The following is an 18,673-nucleotide window of genomic DNA, read 5'->3' on the forward strand; positions in this document are numbered from 1 at the left end:
TCACTTCGGCTTACGACTAGGGGTGGGCGGAATTTGCGTAATCGCGTTACGCAAATCTCTGCAAAACGGTAAAAAAAATCTCTGCAAACACGCAGAAATTCCGCAAACGCGTGGAATTGCTTGTTCGCTATGCTTTTTTCTTGTTCGCAATTGCTGTTTGCGTGCTCGGGGGAGGGGGGGAATATCTTGCGAACACGCATTTTGAGAACGCGAACAAGCAAAATATTTCGCGAACTCGCGGAACGCAGAATTTTGGGCAATTTTGCGTTCCCGCGGATCGCAAATTACCTAAAATCCGCAAATTTCAGAAGCGGAACGGAATTTACCACACAGGCCTACTTAGGACAGCAGTCTGTTCCACATCTTGCAGGCTTTTGTGTCGTACAGAAAGGCTGTCTGTCCATCAGGGTTAGACAGAGTCCTAGAGGTGGGGCCTGGGGCAGCAAAGCTCGCCCTTAAATAACACATATGTTTCAGGCACATCCAGCTATACTATACAACCGAGGAAACCCAAATAACACACATCTGCCAGGCTTTCGATTATTTATTTGTTTAACAATTTTATAAACTGTGGAGCACTGCAAGGTATGAGAGTGCTTTACATAGAGCAACAAGATATGTAGTCTGCTGAGAACATAAGAGAATTGGAACAGAATAGCACGGTAATCCTCCTATGCAGCGCTACAGCAGCAGTATTAGAAAGGGATGGTAAAGAGGCCCTAGCAAATGATAGATAAATTTCATCTCAGAGATACAGTTCAAAGAAGTACTTGTTCAGGTGTTTACGAAGATACATCAGTGTAGGTTTTACTCTTAAGTCTGCTGGTAGCGAGTTCCTCAAAAACGAGGCAGCACCTGAGAAGGGTTAATATTGAGCATGAGTAATTTTAAAGGCTGGTGGCTTGAGAAGTACATTATTTTTACTTCTTGAATTTCTGACACCTCCCGACATTTTGTACATGGAAACGAGGCGGAGAGTGAGGGCAATCGGAGTGGATAGCGCCGTATGCCAGCCATCCCTACTCTGGCTTCTACTGTAAGACAGTGTCACTCAGCAAAGGTACATTTCATGAGGCCCAGCTTTGGGTAGATGACTCAAGCCGTGCTGCTGCATGGAGGACAGTTTTCAGTGGTGTAAGGGCACTCTGTGGGGTGCCTTCTACTACAGTGTTTCCAAAGATCATTGCAGTTAGAATGATGGCAGAAGCTATTGATTGTAAAAAGGGATGTGATAAGAGTGATTTAAAATTATTTACATTTTGCCAGTAAATGTTAGCTGCTTTGGCAAGTTTGTTCACATGGGGAATCAAGGATATGTTTCTTTCTAGAGTAATCCCAGGAGAAAAGACTGTGGGGGCGAGTGACGGTGACTCCCAGAGGTTAAGGTTGCTGATTAAATTTGTTGTGAAGGCTTTCTCAAACCTTGGGAAGAAAAACATGAATTTGTTTTTTGCAGGTTTAGTGTGAAACAGTTCCTAGGTTTGCACTCAGATGAATGACACATAGCAAAATAACATAAACAGAAGAGATTTTAAGGTACATTTGAGTGTCATCTGCATACTGGTGGATGAGCACTCGAGTGTCTTGGCAGATTGTGGACAAGTAGGTGCCATGCGCTTGTTAGAGAAAGTGGGAGCCAAGATGGCACCTTGAGGAACAACACAAATGACGTGAGAAGGTTTGGATATCTTGCTTCATTGTGTGGGAGTAGTTCGATCAATAGGATTCAAACCATTCAAGGACTGAGCCTCTGGCACCAATGCATTGCTTGAGTAGGTAAATCATCAGATGAGCATGATTGATGATATGGAAGGCAGCAGTTAGTTTGAGAAGGATAAGGGGTCATGTATCACCATCATCAAGAGAATGTTGCATGCCGTTAAGGTTTTTGAGTGGGGACATTTTGATTGTATGGCCATCTCTGAATCCTGACTGAAGAACTGTGAGCCATTTTAAAGGATTGGGCAGTTGACAATGAGGCTGTTCCCAGGTCACAGGGAACAGTAATCTTCACATTGGGGCCAAAAGGATACTCCAAGAGGCCAAAGGAGGGCTGAAGACTCCTCAAACTTCACAAATATCTCTCAAAACCAGTAGCATTGTATGTGCTTATTAAATGAAACACTGAACGTCATTGTATTATCACTGTCTACTATGAGAAAAGGAAATACAATGGACACCAATTTTTTAAAACAAATCTTAACACGCACACTTCCTTCTCTCTCCCTAACGATTTAGCAGAGGCTTTGCCTCCCTCTCTGAATTCTTACTTTTTTTTGTTTAAGAGGTTTTATTGAGTTTTAAAAATAACAAGGAGAGGATATAAATAAATAAATAACACCATTCTGTGGATAATAAACATATGACAAATGATATAAGTACATAGAATATACAAATGTGAAGAGAGAGAAAGCTATGAAGGGAAGAAATAGAAAGAAGAAAGAAGAAAAGAAAAAGGAAAAAGAACATAAAAGAAAAGAAGAATAGGGGAAAGAGAAACTAAAAAGATGAAGGCGCATGTGAAGAAAGATAGGAAGTAAATGGCATCCAGAGAAGATCTGATTTAATTTTTTGAGGAACAGTAGAGGAAGAGACAGTAGCAATTTTATGTTCATCACAAATAAAATTCCACCAAATAACAGAAGATAGTTTAGAGTTATCTTTCAAGTGCAATAGAATAACTTTAAAAGCTAATGCAATAAATAGGTCGAACAATAAAGATATAGGATTACCAACATCTAGATCGGATGATAATGACCCAAAAAAACACATTTTTCAATGATAGTGTTAAATCCCAATTAAAAACGTTCATACATATAGACCAAATAGAACTCCAAAAGGCGAAAACATAAGAACATTCATAAATGTGATGCTTTAAAGTTCCAGGAACTTCAGAACATGACCAGCATAGAGAAGATGAGGAAGGAGAGAACTTGGATAAACAAACAGGAGTAATCACAGCTCTGTTATAAATAAAGTATAATGACTGAGTTATACGAGCAGTAGCTGAAGTTTTGAATAACTTAGACCATAATTTATCCCAATCCAAAATAGATAATGTGATAGATAGGTCATTCTCATTGTCAACTCTGTAGGGGATTTAGGCCTATCGGTAACACGTAATAATAGTAATTTATAGATATGGGCTGCTTTAGGCTTATGTTCAAGAGAAATATTATTTAGCGGTGTGGATAATGTAAGTGAAGTAGAAACATTAGAGAAATCAAAAGTAGCTAATTGAGATTGTAAGGTTGTGGAGATTAATGTATATTCGTGAAGGAATGTGTCTGGCAAATTATATTGTGATTGTAAGTCAGAAAAGGGAACAACAGAGTGTTGATGAATTCTTGCCTTTAATTCCATGTATTATTGTTCATCAGCACAGTATTTATAACAAGGCCTATTCTCTTAAGCCTTCCAGCCTCCTGCAACGATACAGCCTCAGAATTGAAACAAGTATTATTGAAAGCCTTTCTGAAGAGGTTCATGTTGTGACCGAGGGAGAGGGGTCCTGGAAGATTGCTCCAAAGCTACAGGAACAATAACATAAAGAAAAGAGTAACAAATTCTGTAGTTGTTGCACTTTGTTTTTATACGCACTTCAACATCTGTAATCCTATTTGAAAATTTGGCACTCTAGCCTTGTTTAGCATTCCTTATATTGGTAGGGGGGCACCTGTGCATCAAGATGGCTGCTCTTCTCAAGTTCTCTGATGTGGCCCCCATTTTCAGGTCATTCTCATAGATCAAGAGTAGTAGCAGATCTAGGATAATGCCAAGTGGTAGAAGCAGTACTGCTAGAGTGGAGTCCGGAAAGTATAGGTCAGTTTTGGAGCCCAAAAATTAGAGGGAGAAACTTCTCACCTCTACACCCTGTTTTGTGAGATGGTACCAGCCTGGGAGTGAATGTGGCCTAAGAGATCATACATGATCCTGAAGAGGGAAGAGGCACCCCAGAGACCTCCTGTAAGCCAGTGGTGGGGATTTATTTGTCCCCAGCATGATGTTACATTGGAGTGGCATTGGAAAGGGCTGGGAAGGCTCCTCCTTAGATGGAGAAGCATTCTGTTTGCTGGTGCTAGATATTTCCCAGTGTAAGAAGATGACAGCGTCTGATGGAGAGGACTACAGAGCCTATTTCTGGAGCTGCAGGTTGCTGAAGGCCTGTTGTGGGCAAGTTCTGGCTTGGAGACTGGACAATTGTAATGAAGCCAAAAATGTCGAAACACGGAGAATCAAAACATTAAGCAGGAACTCTTCGAGCCGAGGATGCCAGTTGGAAGAGCATGCATGGAAAAGTCAGACCTGAACCTTTAGCGAAGGATCCTGTCATGTCTTGATCTGAGTTTACTATAATGGATGTGTTGTAGTATCTACCGAGGTCCTTGTAGCTTGTTGGTACAGGGATGATGGCACTGGAGGGAGGTCATGAAGGAAATTAAAGACTACCTAAACGGAGGTACGGAGAAAGAAATGGACTTTAAAAACCAGTGCACTGGAGCGAGCCGGACAACTGAAAAAGTTACCTATTCCTAAGGAAAATCGTTGGACCAGAGTGTCACAGAAAATATACCCCAGTGTCAAAGCAACCCTGGCAGCTACGAAATCCTACTTTTTCTCGTTTGGAGCTATTGTTAGCACCAAAACTGGAGGGTTTAGCAGGAGCAGGATGATGATGTTCCTGACTTCAAGAGAACCTCATGGACTGTAACTTCATACCTTGTCCTACTGGATGTCTTGGAGCTCCAGTAAGCCTTTGTTCACGGTTGGCTTGAAATAGTACCTAGTTCCCCAGTCAACCATGCGCTGTGACGTTCCACTGATGCTTTATAATTTATTGGCCCTTTTTGACTTGCAAACTGTTGTAAATAAACTCCTCCAAACAGTTGAGATGAATAAGAATGTTTATTCATGAGCACAGCAGTAAAGGACCCAGCACCTGCTGACCAGTCAACCAACTGTCCAAGCAGAACCTGGAGTCCACAGTAACATAACAATTCTAGAACCAGGCAGAGAAAGAGCATAGAGTTCAATGAAGACCATAGAGTAAACAATATAAGCAAGCACATAGTTTACAACACATCTCCCATCTTTATAAACAAAAGAAAAAGAAAACAAATCAATTGCAAAAATAATCATTCAGATAAGAAGGTGGTTTACGATACCTTGAAACCCTAGGAGTGGAAAGAGGAGGAGGAAGAGAAGGAGAAGAATCAACGGTGGTGCTTCGAAAACTAGAGGAGCCAGAATCCGATACGTCACCACCTTCAAAATAAGACCCGTCAGAAGGAGAAGAAAAAGGAACACTCTCTTGAGATAAAAACATGTAACAACTACCCCCCTCTTCATTAGAAGAAACAGAAAAAGAATTGCGAGAAGCAGGAACAGGGGCATCAGATAAGGGTTGAAAAGATGTTTGCCCACTTTTCTGATAAACAGCAACTCGCCTCAAATTCCACTTCTCACCATTCTCAAGAAGAACATAATTGGGGAAAACTTTTTTAACAGTAAAAGGTCCCCTAAACTTAGTTAAACCTTTAGCACACCTCCCAGGTTTAACTTTAACCAAATCCCCTTTTGAAATCTTACAGCCCACAGTGGGAGAAGGCAAAACAAGTTTGTAATTTACGAGATCACCACAGCTCAAAAGTTGCTAGGCCCGAAAAGGAACCAGTTTTGACCCAGGAGCCCTCCGACGCAAAATTTCAAAAGGAGATTTCGTGCAATTACCATGGATAGTCGATCGATGGGCACACACCATTTCCTGAACAAGATCAGACACACAACCACCACTAGAGACAGCCAGTTGGATTGTCCCCTTCACCAACCTATTGACCCTCTCACACATTCTGTTTCCCTGAGGATTATAAAGTGAAGTCCGATGATGGGACACACCAGAGTGAGAAAGAAAAGATCGCATTCTCTGAGAAACCAATTGGGTCCCATTGTCGGTCACAATAACACTGGGAAAACCCTCAGATTGAAACAAAGACTTCAGAAACAAAATAGTAGTCTCATTGGTGATATCCTTCACAAATTTAACAACTATCCACTTTGAAAAAACATCAACGCAGACAATGGCAAAACGCTGATGAGACTAAGTTCAGACATGGGTCCAATAAAATCCAGACATATGATATGCCACGGCACACCAGGACAAACAATCTCACCCATACTAGTGCCAACAGCCACCTTCAAACGTTTTTCACCTTCCTTGCACATACTACATTGTTCAACCCACAAAGCAACCTGTGCATCCATGCCAGGCCACCAAAAATTAGATTTGAGCCTCTGTCGAGATGCCCCTCATGGGCAATGTCAAAAAGTTTGCGCCTGAGACTACAAGGCGGAACAAACTTGTCTTTGCGCAAAATAATGTCATCTCCACATGTAGACAACTCATCCAGGATCTTGACATAAAGACGAACAGAAACTTGCACACAACTCTCCCTCCTAGAACCATCCTTGAGCAATCTAACAACATCCCTAAGAACCTCATCACTTCTCATGGCATCAATCCATTCCTGATGCGAGAAGGAACCAACACCAAAAGAAACAACATCTTGCACCCAAGCAACACTCTCATCCAACAAATCCAGATGTGCATCAGACTCTGTAGAATCCAAAGGTAACCTAGAAAAAAAATCAGCTTGGAGATTCCTCCAACCTTGAATATGTTCAACCTGAAAATGAAAATCTTGTAGCTTAGCTGCCAGTCTGGCCAACCTAGGATAACCTCTAACAGCACCACCAGGGGCAAGAATCCTAAGTAAAGGCTTATGATCAGTTTTGATAACAAAATTGATCCCCCAAAGATAAGTGCGAAAATAATGCGCACCCCAAACAGCTGCCAAAGCCTCCTTTTCAATGACACTATAATTTTTCTCAGCATCAGACAAAGTTTTAGAAGCGAAGGCAACAGGACGCTCAAAATGACCATGTTTCTTAACCAAAACGGCACCCAAGCCAAACGCACTCGCGTCAACCATAAGAATAGAAGGAAGTTTAGTGTCAAAAGGGGGTAAAACACCCGCCTTACAAATTTCATCCTTGACCAAGGCAAAAGCTGATTCTTGTTTAGAACCCCAAACAAATTTGCACCCCTTCTTGAGCAAAACTCTCAAATCAATGTTTTTTTCCGAGAAACTACTAACAAATTTGGAATAGTATTCTATAAGGCCCATGAAGGACCTCAACTGATCCTTATCAGTCGGGCGAGGAGCTGACCTTATAGCCAACAACAAATCCTTCTTAGGCTTAATCCCAGCAACAGAAATTTCATGCCCTAGATATTCAATCTGCTGAACAAGAAAAGCACACTTCTCCCTGCGTAAAGTAAGACCAGCATCACCAATCCTATGTAACACTTGTCGAAGTATTTTATTGTGCTCAGAAACTGAACTGCCAAAAACAAGAATGTCATCTTGAAAGAAGACAACTTTTCGCAGCCCCTTGAACAACTCATGAACCATACGCTGAAACACGCTAACCGCCGAAATCAGCCCAAAAGGTAAACATGTGAACTGAAAGACACCTTCAGTGGTGATGAAAGAGGTGATATGTTTGCAAGAATCATGTAACTTAACCTGATGGTATGCGCTCTTAAGATCAAGCTTTGAAAAATATTTTGCACCCTCAAGCGTAGACACTAATTCACCAATGTTGGGGAGGGAAAAAATATCAGCAACCACACACTTATTAACAGACCTGAGATCAACACAGAAGCGCAACTTGCCATCCGATTTTTTAGAAATAACCACCGGAGAAACCCACGGTGATCCTTCTACAGGTTCAATGACCCCACTCTGCAGCATTTCCTCCAACAACTCTTTCACTTCACCCCTAATAGCAAGAGGAATCCTTCTGAGCTTGTGCTGAATGGGTACACAGCCCTCTTTCATCTTTATCATATGAGAATAGCTCTTTAGCTCGCCCAACTCACTCCTAAAAACGGAATCAAACTCACTCAGAATCAGATCAACAGAATCATCCACCAAAAACCATCACTTGATCGGGAGCACTTGGATTTATAATGATGAACAGGTCATATTGGTGAACCCACCCCAATATGGGTGGACCATCAATAGAGACATACATTTTCCCAATAGTGGACCTGTTCTTGAATACAATGCTAGATTCAAAATAACCAAGAATGTCTATAGCTTCCCCTTGAAATCCCTTAGGAGAAATATCACTCTAGAGCAAAGACTTGTTGGACCATAGCTTTCTAAATGTCGACTGAGGAATGATGGTATGACGGGATCCAGTGTCTACCATCAGTGAGACCTCCCGCCCATCTATTGCAAAAATAGCTTTAGGTCTATTTTGCCTTTGATCATCAACATTAGCAACATCAGAGTCACAAACCACCAACATCCTTTCCCCAACAGAAGAACTGTCACAAGAGAAATCTTCCACAACAGCAACTTTTTGCTTATTCTTTGCTTTGCACATCTTTGAAAAATGTCCAATCCTTCCACATTTCAAACACTCTTTGTTTGCTGCAAAACAAAACCTGGCCTCCGAGGAATGCGAATTGCTGCCACATCTATTGCAAAATTTGCTTGGAGAAGAAGTCTTCTTAGGAAAAGTCTTGAACTTATTCTTGAATCATCTAGACCGGAATGAGAATCAGATTCTCCATCTCTATCCGAAACTACAGACACTTCCTGCTCTAATTGTTTTTTCTTGGAGTTTTCAATAACTCTGATGCATTTCTCAGACTCCTCAATAACTTGCGCAAGTTCAATAGCAACTTTAAGTGTAGGATTTTTCGCCGCCCAGAGTCTCTCCTGAATCTTGCGGCTGCTGCACTGCACTATAAGCTGATCTCAAATGAGCTCCTCAGCCATTGTTCCAAACTTGCACTTTATTGATAATTCCCTTAAACGGGTAACAAAGTCATCAATATTCTCTTCAGATCTCTGTTTTTGGGTATAGAACTTATAACGATGCATCACAAGATTCTCCTCTTTAGCAAACTTAACCTCCAACCTGGAAATAGCTTCCTTGTAGAGATCAGGAATGGCTTGACCATTTGCCTGTAAAGCAATTGGTAAAAACCTAAAGATTATTTGTCCCTCCTTCCCAAGTGTACCCAACAAAATGGCCTTTTTCCTCTTCGAGGAAAACTCTTGACCATCAATTGCCTCCAAGTAACTGTCGAACAAAATGAACCAATCCTCCCACTGCACAGAAGGATTCCCAGGTTCATTCAAAAATGGTGGAGGGAGCGTTATATTTATATTCTGTGCCATTGCCATGTAGAATAAAGTAAAATAATAAACAAAGCCAAATGTAAATACCTCTTTGAAAGTGGATCGTAATACTTCACTTGCGAAGACGATCCAGAATGGAAAATGAGGTGATCGGTTAAACTCGGAAAGTATTGTTGACAAAAATTCCGCAAAATGGCCGCTAGATGCAAACGAGGCTTGGAACGCACGTTTACCACTTCCGGGTGAGGTGAGACACAGGCCGAAAGAACAATAGTCACTCAAAATGGCCACGAAGTGGAAACGGGGCTTGGCACACAGAAAGTCCTGACGCTGAGAAACAACGTCACACACTCGCTCTGAGTCACGCTCGCTCCAAGTACAGGAGAAGGAATGGAGAGCAGAAAATTCAAGTTGGTTGCTAAGGAACAGCAATACTCACAGGTGAGCGGAGTACAAGTTTCCTTAATTAAGTGGAAAAAGCTTCAAATTTCGCCGAGTTAGTTTCCGGTGCCTGAAATCTCACTTGAGAAGTTAGAAGGACATCACTGGGTTCGTTGTTGCCGTGTCCAACTGCCAAAACGCTGCTCACACCGTAAACTGCTTCTAAGTGCCTTGCAAGACGGTAGAAGTCAGGAGTCAGCAGGCACAAGTCGCCAAAATGTTGTAAATAAACTCCTCCAAACAGTTGAGGTGAATAAGAAGGTTTATTCATGAGCACAGCAGTAAAGGACCCAGCGCCTGCTGACCAGTCAACCATCTGTCCAAGCAGAACCTGGAGTCCACAGTAACATAACAATTCTAGAACCAGGCAGAGAAAGAGCATAGAGTACAATGAAGACCATAGAGTAAACAATATAAGCAAGCACGTAGTTTACAAAACAAACTAAAAAAAAATTATGTCTCCAGTTCCTCTTTTCTGATTTTGATTGTTTTGATATCTTTTTGCTTATTAAAATGATCTTGTTTTTTCTAAATTGGTTTGGCAATTGCATTGTGTTATTTTCATGGCCTTAAACTTGTTTGGTACTTGCTTGAGCTCAACACTTGTTCTCTGGGGAATTGCTTGCTGCTTCTACCGTTGCTAGCAGGAGTTGAGCAAAGATTATTTTTTGAACTGCACTCAACCATACCAGGCTATGCTTATTCAGCTGGTAGGATAACCCCTCCCAAATTAATAACACAATTTGTGACAGTAATGATGTATATATTTTTGGTGATAAATTGAAAATACCTAATATTGGTTTTCATCTGTTTCTTGGAGCACATGACCGGACTCACTACCACAACGTGTTAGCCGGCTCAAATATTTAACATTTTTCGTGGAAATATGTCATTTTTGGAGGGGGGGGGGGGGGCGGCAAACTCAATATTTTACATTGAGTGTGGTTTGGCATGACAACATTTAAAGACTTCCGTGTAGAGGGGCCGGCCTCTGTCAGCTAGGATGTCCTGTGGGTTATACATGTGATGCGGGCCAGGCCTATGACAACAGGGGTAGGCTGCTAATCTCAGAAAATATGTTTTAAGACTAATTTCTAATTAGTGCGTACATGTGACCTGGAGAAAACTACTTTTTAAGAGCTCATTTGCCTCTCCATGTTTATATGCAAGACACTTTATGAAGAAGGTCCACTTTTTAATAGAAAGTTAAATCCTAATGTGCACTAAGCATTGGCAGGGCCACTGGAATTATGTTATTGTGCGGCTGCTGCACTTTTCTCATAAGTATAGATTTGCCGCATTTACCAGATAATTAATTATCTGCTGCCTTCCAGGTTCTGATGGTTGAAAAATATAAATATGCAGTGACACGTATCGCCATGCAGTGAAAAAACCTTTCTGTTGGTTATTTCTATGTAGGAATGTTAAACGTGTACTATTGCGGTGCAACCAATGCCCAGACAATGTTAAAAGGTGTAAAAATTTGAAAATAATGAAGTAATATTATCACAATACGTTCCACATTAAGTCACATAATTTGCCTTTTCTTGCAGCATAAGTTACTCAACCCTGCTGCATAATTTGGCCCTCATCTGACGCATAATTCCAGTGACCCTGAGGATAGGTTATGGCACAGCAATGCAAGCACTCCTCACAAATGTAAAGCACTGGGAGTATCTGTTCAACGCCCCTTCATGCACGGAATAGGAAGCACGAGTAGTAGGCATCTGGTCTCTCCAGACAGGTTGACCCTACAAGGTAGCGTACTGCTGCCAGGAGCGTTTTTCGCATTTTAAAAACTATTTCTTTTGTTTTAGGTCTACTGGGCCCCTTGGTTTTAGCTCCCCCTCACTTGCACGGTAATTGTGACCTCACCGCCGCTTGGCGGGTCCGGTGCCTGGGGTGGGTCGCCATCTTTGAGTGGGGTAGAGGCGCTACCATCCGCCAGCGCTTTACTGCGCATGAGCCAGGGAGGGAACGCCTACTTAATGCTCCTCCCCTAGCGTAGCGGGATCGCGTAGCGGGCGCGCCTTCGCGTGGCCGGAGTCGTGCCAGAGTCCTGCCCGTCTGCGCCCGTCCGCGTCAGGTCGCGCAGGACGTGGCTGGACCCTAAACCCTTATCGTCGGACGATCCGAGGTTCATAATGCTGTGTTACACCAGGAACAGGCTGCTGGCCATTGACCAGTTGCATGTGAACTGTGGGGCAGCGCGGGTCGGTCCGCTGTGCGGCCCTTTCTCGTGTAGCTGCGGGATGTTCATACTCCCCTCCCCCTTGAGAAGGGGATGCAATGAGCTCGCTGTTGCGGCTGTCAGTCTAAATCCATCCCTCAGTATTTGGAACCTAAACGCTAGGTCGATGGTTAAACATCATCAAGATATCCTCGATCTAGTAAGTAAGGAGTCGCCAGACATTTTTTGTCTGATGGAGACCTGGCTGCAAGACGCTGATACGGCCGTTGTGAACTTGGCCTTCCCGCCTGAATACTCGGTATTTACCCTTAACCGAGCCTCTAGAGGCGGGGGGATAGCTCTTGCAGTTAAATCCTGCTACTCGTGTATATGGCAGGGACAAAATATTTCTGGCTGCGAAAGCGCTATGTTTAAGGTTGCCATCTCGCCTAACTTTGCTCTCTCGGGTCTATTGATTTACCGCCCTCCAGGGAGTGAAATGGCCTTTAGGATGGCACTTCCAGACGCCATTAGCACGTTGGCTGCAGGTTGCTCCAATTTTTCTATTCTTGGCGACCTGAACCTGCATTTTGACAACTTATCTAGTCCAACCGTGTCCAGTTTTGTGGCAGATCTCGAGGCGCTCCAGTTGGTTCAGCTGGCGACACAGCCTACTCATATAGGGGGTCACACCCTAGACCCATTCTTTACCAACATAGCGGAAGCTAGCATCTCTAGTCCAACACCGCTGGCCTGGACCGACCATTATCTGGTACGTATCCGGTGCCCCTTGCCTGCTCTGCAACCCAAACCAATGGTGCGGTCTATTCCTAGGCGGCGTTGGAACAAGTTGAAACTTGACGATTTTTTCCATCTTCTGTCTTCCGACCCGCTAGGTATAATTGAGTCGGCGGATCAGGGCTATGATCGCTTCTGCGATTGGGTAACTAGGGCGCTAGACTCCCTTATTCCAATAGTTTTGTGTAAAACTGGGGCAAGGAATTCCAGCCCATGGTACGATGACTCGCTGCGGGCACTTAAAAGCATCTGTAGGCGCGCAGAGCGGGATTGGCGCAAAACTTATAACAGCGATAAAAAAGTTTTGTATTTGGCCACTGTGAAACTCTACCATCGGGCAGTTTGCAGAACCCGCGCTGCCTTTTATGCCCTGCAATTTCGTACCAGCATGAACCCCTCCAAAACTATCTTTAAGGTGTTGAAAGACCTTACCGCCAAAAAGGTGACTGCGACCTACCAGAGCTCTCTGGAGCACTGTGAAATTTTAGCGGATTTCTTTCTGGAAAAGGTCAATGCCATTTACCGAGCCTTTCCCTTGGTCGCTCCTTTCGTTGACAGACCTCCTAAGCCTTTGGTATCGGATGTGTTACATTCTTTCCCGAGCCTAACATCAGAAAGTCTTAGTAAACTGGCTCAACAAGTGAAGTCTGGGTCTCCGGCTGATCCGTTATGCCCGGCTTTGTTTAAAGATCTAGCTGCGTACGGTATCTCGCCGCTTTGCTCACTGATTAATACGTCATTTACATCTGGCGTAGTTCCACTGAAGTGGAAACAGGCCGTGGTTAGGCCTATTCTCAAGAAGCCTAACTTGGATGGCAGCAAGCCCGAGAACTACCGTCCAATTTCACTTCTTCCGTGGCCTGCCAAAGTTGCTGAGGCACATGTCAACGCTGTCCTCTCGGACCATCTACTTCAGGCCGATATCCTTGACATGACACTGAATGGGTTCCGTGCTGGGCATAGCACGGAGACTGCTCTACTGTATATGGTGGAGCAGTTACGCTCCGTGCTTGATGCGGGTCAAACGGCGGCGCTGGTGCTATTAGATCTGAGCGCCGCCTTTGACACCGTATCCCACCCTATCCTTCTGCGTCGTCTGGAGTTGCTGGCCCTGCTCTCCAGTGGTTCCGTTCTTTCCTTGCCAATCGTGCCTTTAGTGTGGCCGTCCCGCCGTATCAGTCCAAACTCCATCCTTTGGATCTGGGGGTTCCCCAAGGCTCCTTGCTGAGTCCTACGTTATTCAATCTATACGTAAGACCGCTGGCTGAGGTTGTCAGGCAGTGGGGTATGACCATGGTGTCATACGCCGATGACACCCAGCTAGCGGTCACGATCAGCGGGGATGCCGACGTGGATGCCCCCAGATTCCAACAAGGACTTCGGTAGGTCGCCGGCTGGATGACGTCCAACTGTCTCCAGCTGAACGCTAGTAAGACCGAGGTCATGATTTTTGGCAAACAAACGGAACTCTGGGGAGATAGATGGTGGCCATCGGACTTGGGCCTTACACCTACCCCAGTCTCTGAGCTTAAAAACCTTGGGGTCTGGTTGGATCCATCCCTTGCCTTCGTCTGCCACACCAAACGCACGGCGGCCTGTTGTTTTGGAATCCTGCGTGGACTCCGTCCCGTGCTTAAGTTCTTTGATGCCACCACCAGGCAACTCGTGATCCAAGCTACAGTCATCTCCAGGCTGGATTACGCTAGTTCCCTCTTAGTGGGCTTGAATCAAGCGGAAATTGGGTGCCTTCAGCGCATTCAGAATGCCGCAGCAAGAGCGGTGGTAGGATTACCCAGATTCTGCTCCACTGCAAACACCTTGCGCTCGTTGCATTGGCTTCCGGTGGCACAGCGGATCCGGTTTAAGGTCCTCTGTGTTGCCTATAAAATCCTTAAGGGATCTCCGGCGACGATTCTTTCCGAGCTCTTGTCTCGCTATGTTCCTGTCCGGTCCTTAAGATCCTCAGACCTAGAATTGGCTGTTGTCCCCCGCTTTAAGCGCAGCAGGGCTGGCGGACGCTCTTTTCAAGTCCGTGCTGCAGTGCTTTGGAATTCTCTTCCCCCGGCGATTCGCGCCCTCAGGGATCTGCTTTGTTTTTGCCGTGCTGTTAAAACCTTCTTGTTCACTTAGTACTCTGTTTTTTCGGTTCTGTGTTTGCTTAGTTGTGTTGTGCTGCTGCCTTGTCGGGCGCCAGGACTCTCCTTCGCTGGAGCATCTGTGCGCTTAATAAATACGCATAACATAACATAACAATGCTGGGGCCCTGGACCAAAGGAAACCCATTTGCCTGGCTAATGACATCATTGGTTGCACTTTCATGCGAGGATCCATCTCATTGACCAGTATTTTGTCTATGACTGCTGAATTGTTACGGCGTGTGGGTGCCAAAATGGAAGTAGATAGAATGTTCACCCATTTTGCACTTCATCCCAATAGAAGCCAATCATACCTTGCACTCTCTTCAGTTTCCAGTGTTTGCCTAGGCGCTTACGCCAGCTTGCAGCTAGTGGTATTTGCTCCTACAATCTGGAGCAAAAGCAAACCAGATTCCTGCTACTAATGTTATTCGCACTGGGCTGTGTTTACACCTTAATAGCCCTTGCTTATAAATCAGCATTAACAGCCTTTTGACCAGAGCTAAGTTACTGGTCGAGTCTGCTTACTGGTCGTATGGAAACCAAGCAGACTGTTTAACATTTTTAAAAATGCAAGCTGTGGGCTCCAAGCTTGTACTTTTATACTTCCTTGCTGGCAGAGATATAAGTGTGAGCGTTTCGTGTTTTATTTTGTGTGCTGTGTTGAGCAGAATGTATGATTGTATGAAATAAAAATGGCTCCGCATCTAAGTGAGGCATAAGAGAAAAGAAGCACCACCACCTTCATCCTCTGTAAAACAAAATCCTAATAAAATGAAAGAGGTTTGGGCAGTGGTGCTGGGACAATTTTCTGAGTGGGGGTACTGCGATCAATGTTACATCATTGAACTCAAAGATTGTGGAAAATCCATACCTTACAAGTGTAGCGAATGAGCCACGCCCTTTCAGTAAGAGAGTGGTAAGTGTATATGTATGTAGCTGGTGATGCTTTTTGGAGCAAACTTTTCCCAATATATTACTAAAGAATGATAGTGTTGTGTTCTATTTAGACACAACATATTTTCCATTGAAATGGCCACTACATTTTCAAAGCCATAACAGTTTTATTTAGCGAACAGAGGAAAACGTATGAAATTTGGGTATTTGTCATATGCGCATACAAAAAGAAGTGCCTGGATTTGGTTTGATCCTATCAAAATCTATGTTTCCATCACACCTCAGAATTACAAAAAAAAGCGCTTCATCTGTGCTTTCCCAACTGCTGCCTGAAATATGTGTACAGTTCATTTATAGGTATTTAAATTATACTGTGTATTTTGAAAAAAAATCCTACAGTATTTTGTTTCAGACCAGCCAGATCGTCACTCACAAAATCCTCTGACTTTGCAGCAGAGAAAAAAGGTAAACGACTACTACCTCCATGATAACAGAATAAGCAGAAATGTGTCAATAGACGCAGCCTGACGTTTGACCTCAGTCTTTCAACACACAGCAAATGTGGGAAGAATAACAATAAAACCTAAAAGCATGTCTATTGCCCATTCACCTTCAGAACTCCAGTATGGGTATTTTGGGGGTGCTTCAGCTCCCGCACTCCAACTTCCAGTGCCTATGAGTTGTTAGTATTCTGTGCAGTGCTGTTTGATGTGGGCTCGCACCTTGAGACGAGCTTCTTGCTGCCCAACCATGTTTTAAAAAGCTTTACACTTATTTCTGTTATTTTGCCCCTAGATGGCAGTAGAAGCAAGCGTGTGGCTCTGGAGTGGGCACAATGAAAAGTGTTCTTATAATAAATACTATGTTATCTGTTTCGGCGCCGAGTAAATAACTTGCTCATTTATTACACGAGACCCAGAAAGTCCCGAATATGTAACACTTGTGCTTTTTCCGCCCTTTCAAACAGGCAGTTTATCACAACGTGAAACCAACAGTGCTTAAACAGCAACTCGAGAACATTCACCTCGAACAAGATAAGGCCGAGGCATTTGTCAGCGCGTGGGCCAGCTCTGGACAGGAAACCGTTGAAAAGTTTAAACAAAGGAACTTAGCTCCCAAAAAGGTAATCTATTAAAGCGTACTGCCAGTCATTTGTAACAGGTGTAAATTATATAGTTATCACTTTATCGATTAAGTCTTTTCTCAGCGATTATGATATTGTCGCATGTAGCTGAGGCTAAACACACTTTTAACTGGAAAGCCTAGGCTACCGACGGTGCCTAGGCGGTGATGAATTGGGAGGCTAAACCTGTCCCTACAAAATGTTCGAACCAGCCCTGAGCCCCACACTAACAAGTATGTGCTGTGTCTGTGGATTATGTGTGGATAAGGGAGGGGCTCCCACCCCTCCCCTGTATTATATTTTTTTTTAAAGAAAATAAAAGCACTGTTTAAAAAATATATTAACTGGTCTGGATTATATAGCAGCGCATCCACCCCTGAAGACACCCCCTTAACCTGCGGCCCAGCTGTGTAATGCCAGTTTACCCGAATGGCCCGTTCGGCTCTGTGCCTATGGAATATAAATAATGCTGTAAAGTTTAAACACGCCAGCTAGTCCGTCAGGAGATGAATATTTACAGAACACGGGGACTCCCCAAAGGAATTATTTTGCATGATTGAAATTGATCTACCTGTTTTATACCCCCAAAACGAAGTATGGGGCACATGCATCAAGCTAATTACCAAAGGGGTCGATTCTGCGAATCGGCCCCTTTGCGACCCGGTAATTAGCCATTTGGGATGCATCAAGCCGAAACCCAATTGCAAAATAGGTAAATGCAAAATTTGCGATTACCTATTTTGCGAATGCATTTAGGGAATTGCAATTTGCGATTCCTTAAATGCAATACAAGACGCAATCTGAGATTGCGACAGCATTAATGAACCATAAATTACCACCAACTTCAACTGGTGGAAAATTCATTTTTCTAAGTGCCATGTGGCGCACACACATGCCCTTAGGGCTTTTGTGTGCGCCACATGTGCACACATGCCAGTTTTGGGGATGAATCAGTATGGCCTTTTGGCCCCCTATCACCCATCAATCAATCAATCAATCAAGGCATTTATAGAGCGCACTACTTACCCGGAGGGTCTCAAGGCGCTTGGGGACCTTCGCAATCAGCGATTATCTATATGGTAATCGCAAATTGCGCAAATTGCGAATGGTTTGCCATTCATTCCTAGGCCCATAGGAATGAATGTCAATGCATTTCCTAATAGCGAATCGCAATTTGAGAGTCGCTATTAAGAAATGTGTAGGAATCACATTTATTTTAGCAAAACCTACATGCATAGGCAATTGCAATTCCTTTGTAGTGATTCCTTAATTATCGATATTTAGCAATTGCAATTGCCTAGCTTGATGGATGTGCCCCTATGTCTTTTCATAGATATTTTTATTTATGTATTTATTTATGTGATTTTTAAAGCGCAGCAATTACCCGTGGGTGTCTCGGCGCTAAGAGCTAGATCTATTACCAGTGTCTTAGAGAACAGATGCTGAGTTCTATATCTGAGGATGCTAATTAGTTCATTGAGAAAACAACCATGTCTTGAGTTGCTTTCTGAAAATAAGCAATGTGGGGCTGGATTTTATATTGAGGGGAAGAGAGTTCCATAATCTTGCTGCTGCAATGCTAAAACGTCTGTCTCCCCAATTGACTTTCCTTGTTCTGGGAATTTGAATCAGGTGAGCAGTGTTGGAGCGAAGCGTTCTGAGGGTTGGTAGAGGCTTAAGGGAATTTTTAAGAAATGTGGGTCCCATGTTGTTTATTGCCTTGTAGACGATACATAATGACTTAAACTTAGTACGGCTCCTCACCGGGAGCCAGTGCAGTTGAGCTAGTTGTCTTGAGACGGAGGTAAATTTTGGAATGCCAAGTAAAACTCTGGCCGAGGCGTTCTGAATCATTTGTAGTTTGGAAATGACTTTTTCTTGAGCGTTGAGA

The 18,673-nt window shown here is 43.5% G+C and overlaps 1 protein-coding gene across 1 annotated transcript in view; it reads left to right on the top strand.

Annotated features, from left to right (window-relative positions):
• COMMD10 (COMM domain containing 10) overlaps nucleotides 1–18,673 on the top strand; it is an 898,809-nt gene that overhangs the window by 72,340 nt on the left and 807,796 nt on the right. Inside the window, exon 4 of the mRNA XM_086963023.1 lies at nucleotides 16,627–16,782. Within this exon, the coding sequence (XP_086819149.1) occupies nucleotides 16,627–16,782 (156 nt within the window). The remainder of the gene's footprint in view (nucleotides 1–16,626; nucleotides 16,783–18,673) is intronic.

Source organism: Lissotriton vulgaris, chromosome 3_1 (genome assembly GCF_964263255.1).
Source record: "Lissotriton vulgaris chromosome 3_1, aLisVul1.2, whole genome shotgun sequence".
Lineage (NCBI taxonomy): Eukaryota > Metazoa > Chordata > Amphibia > Caudata > Salamandridae > Lissotriton > Lissotriton vulgaris.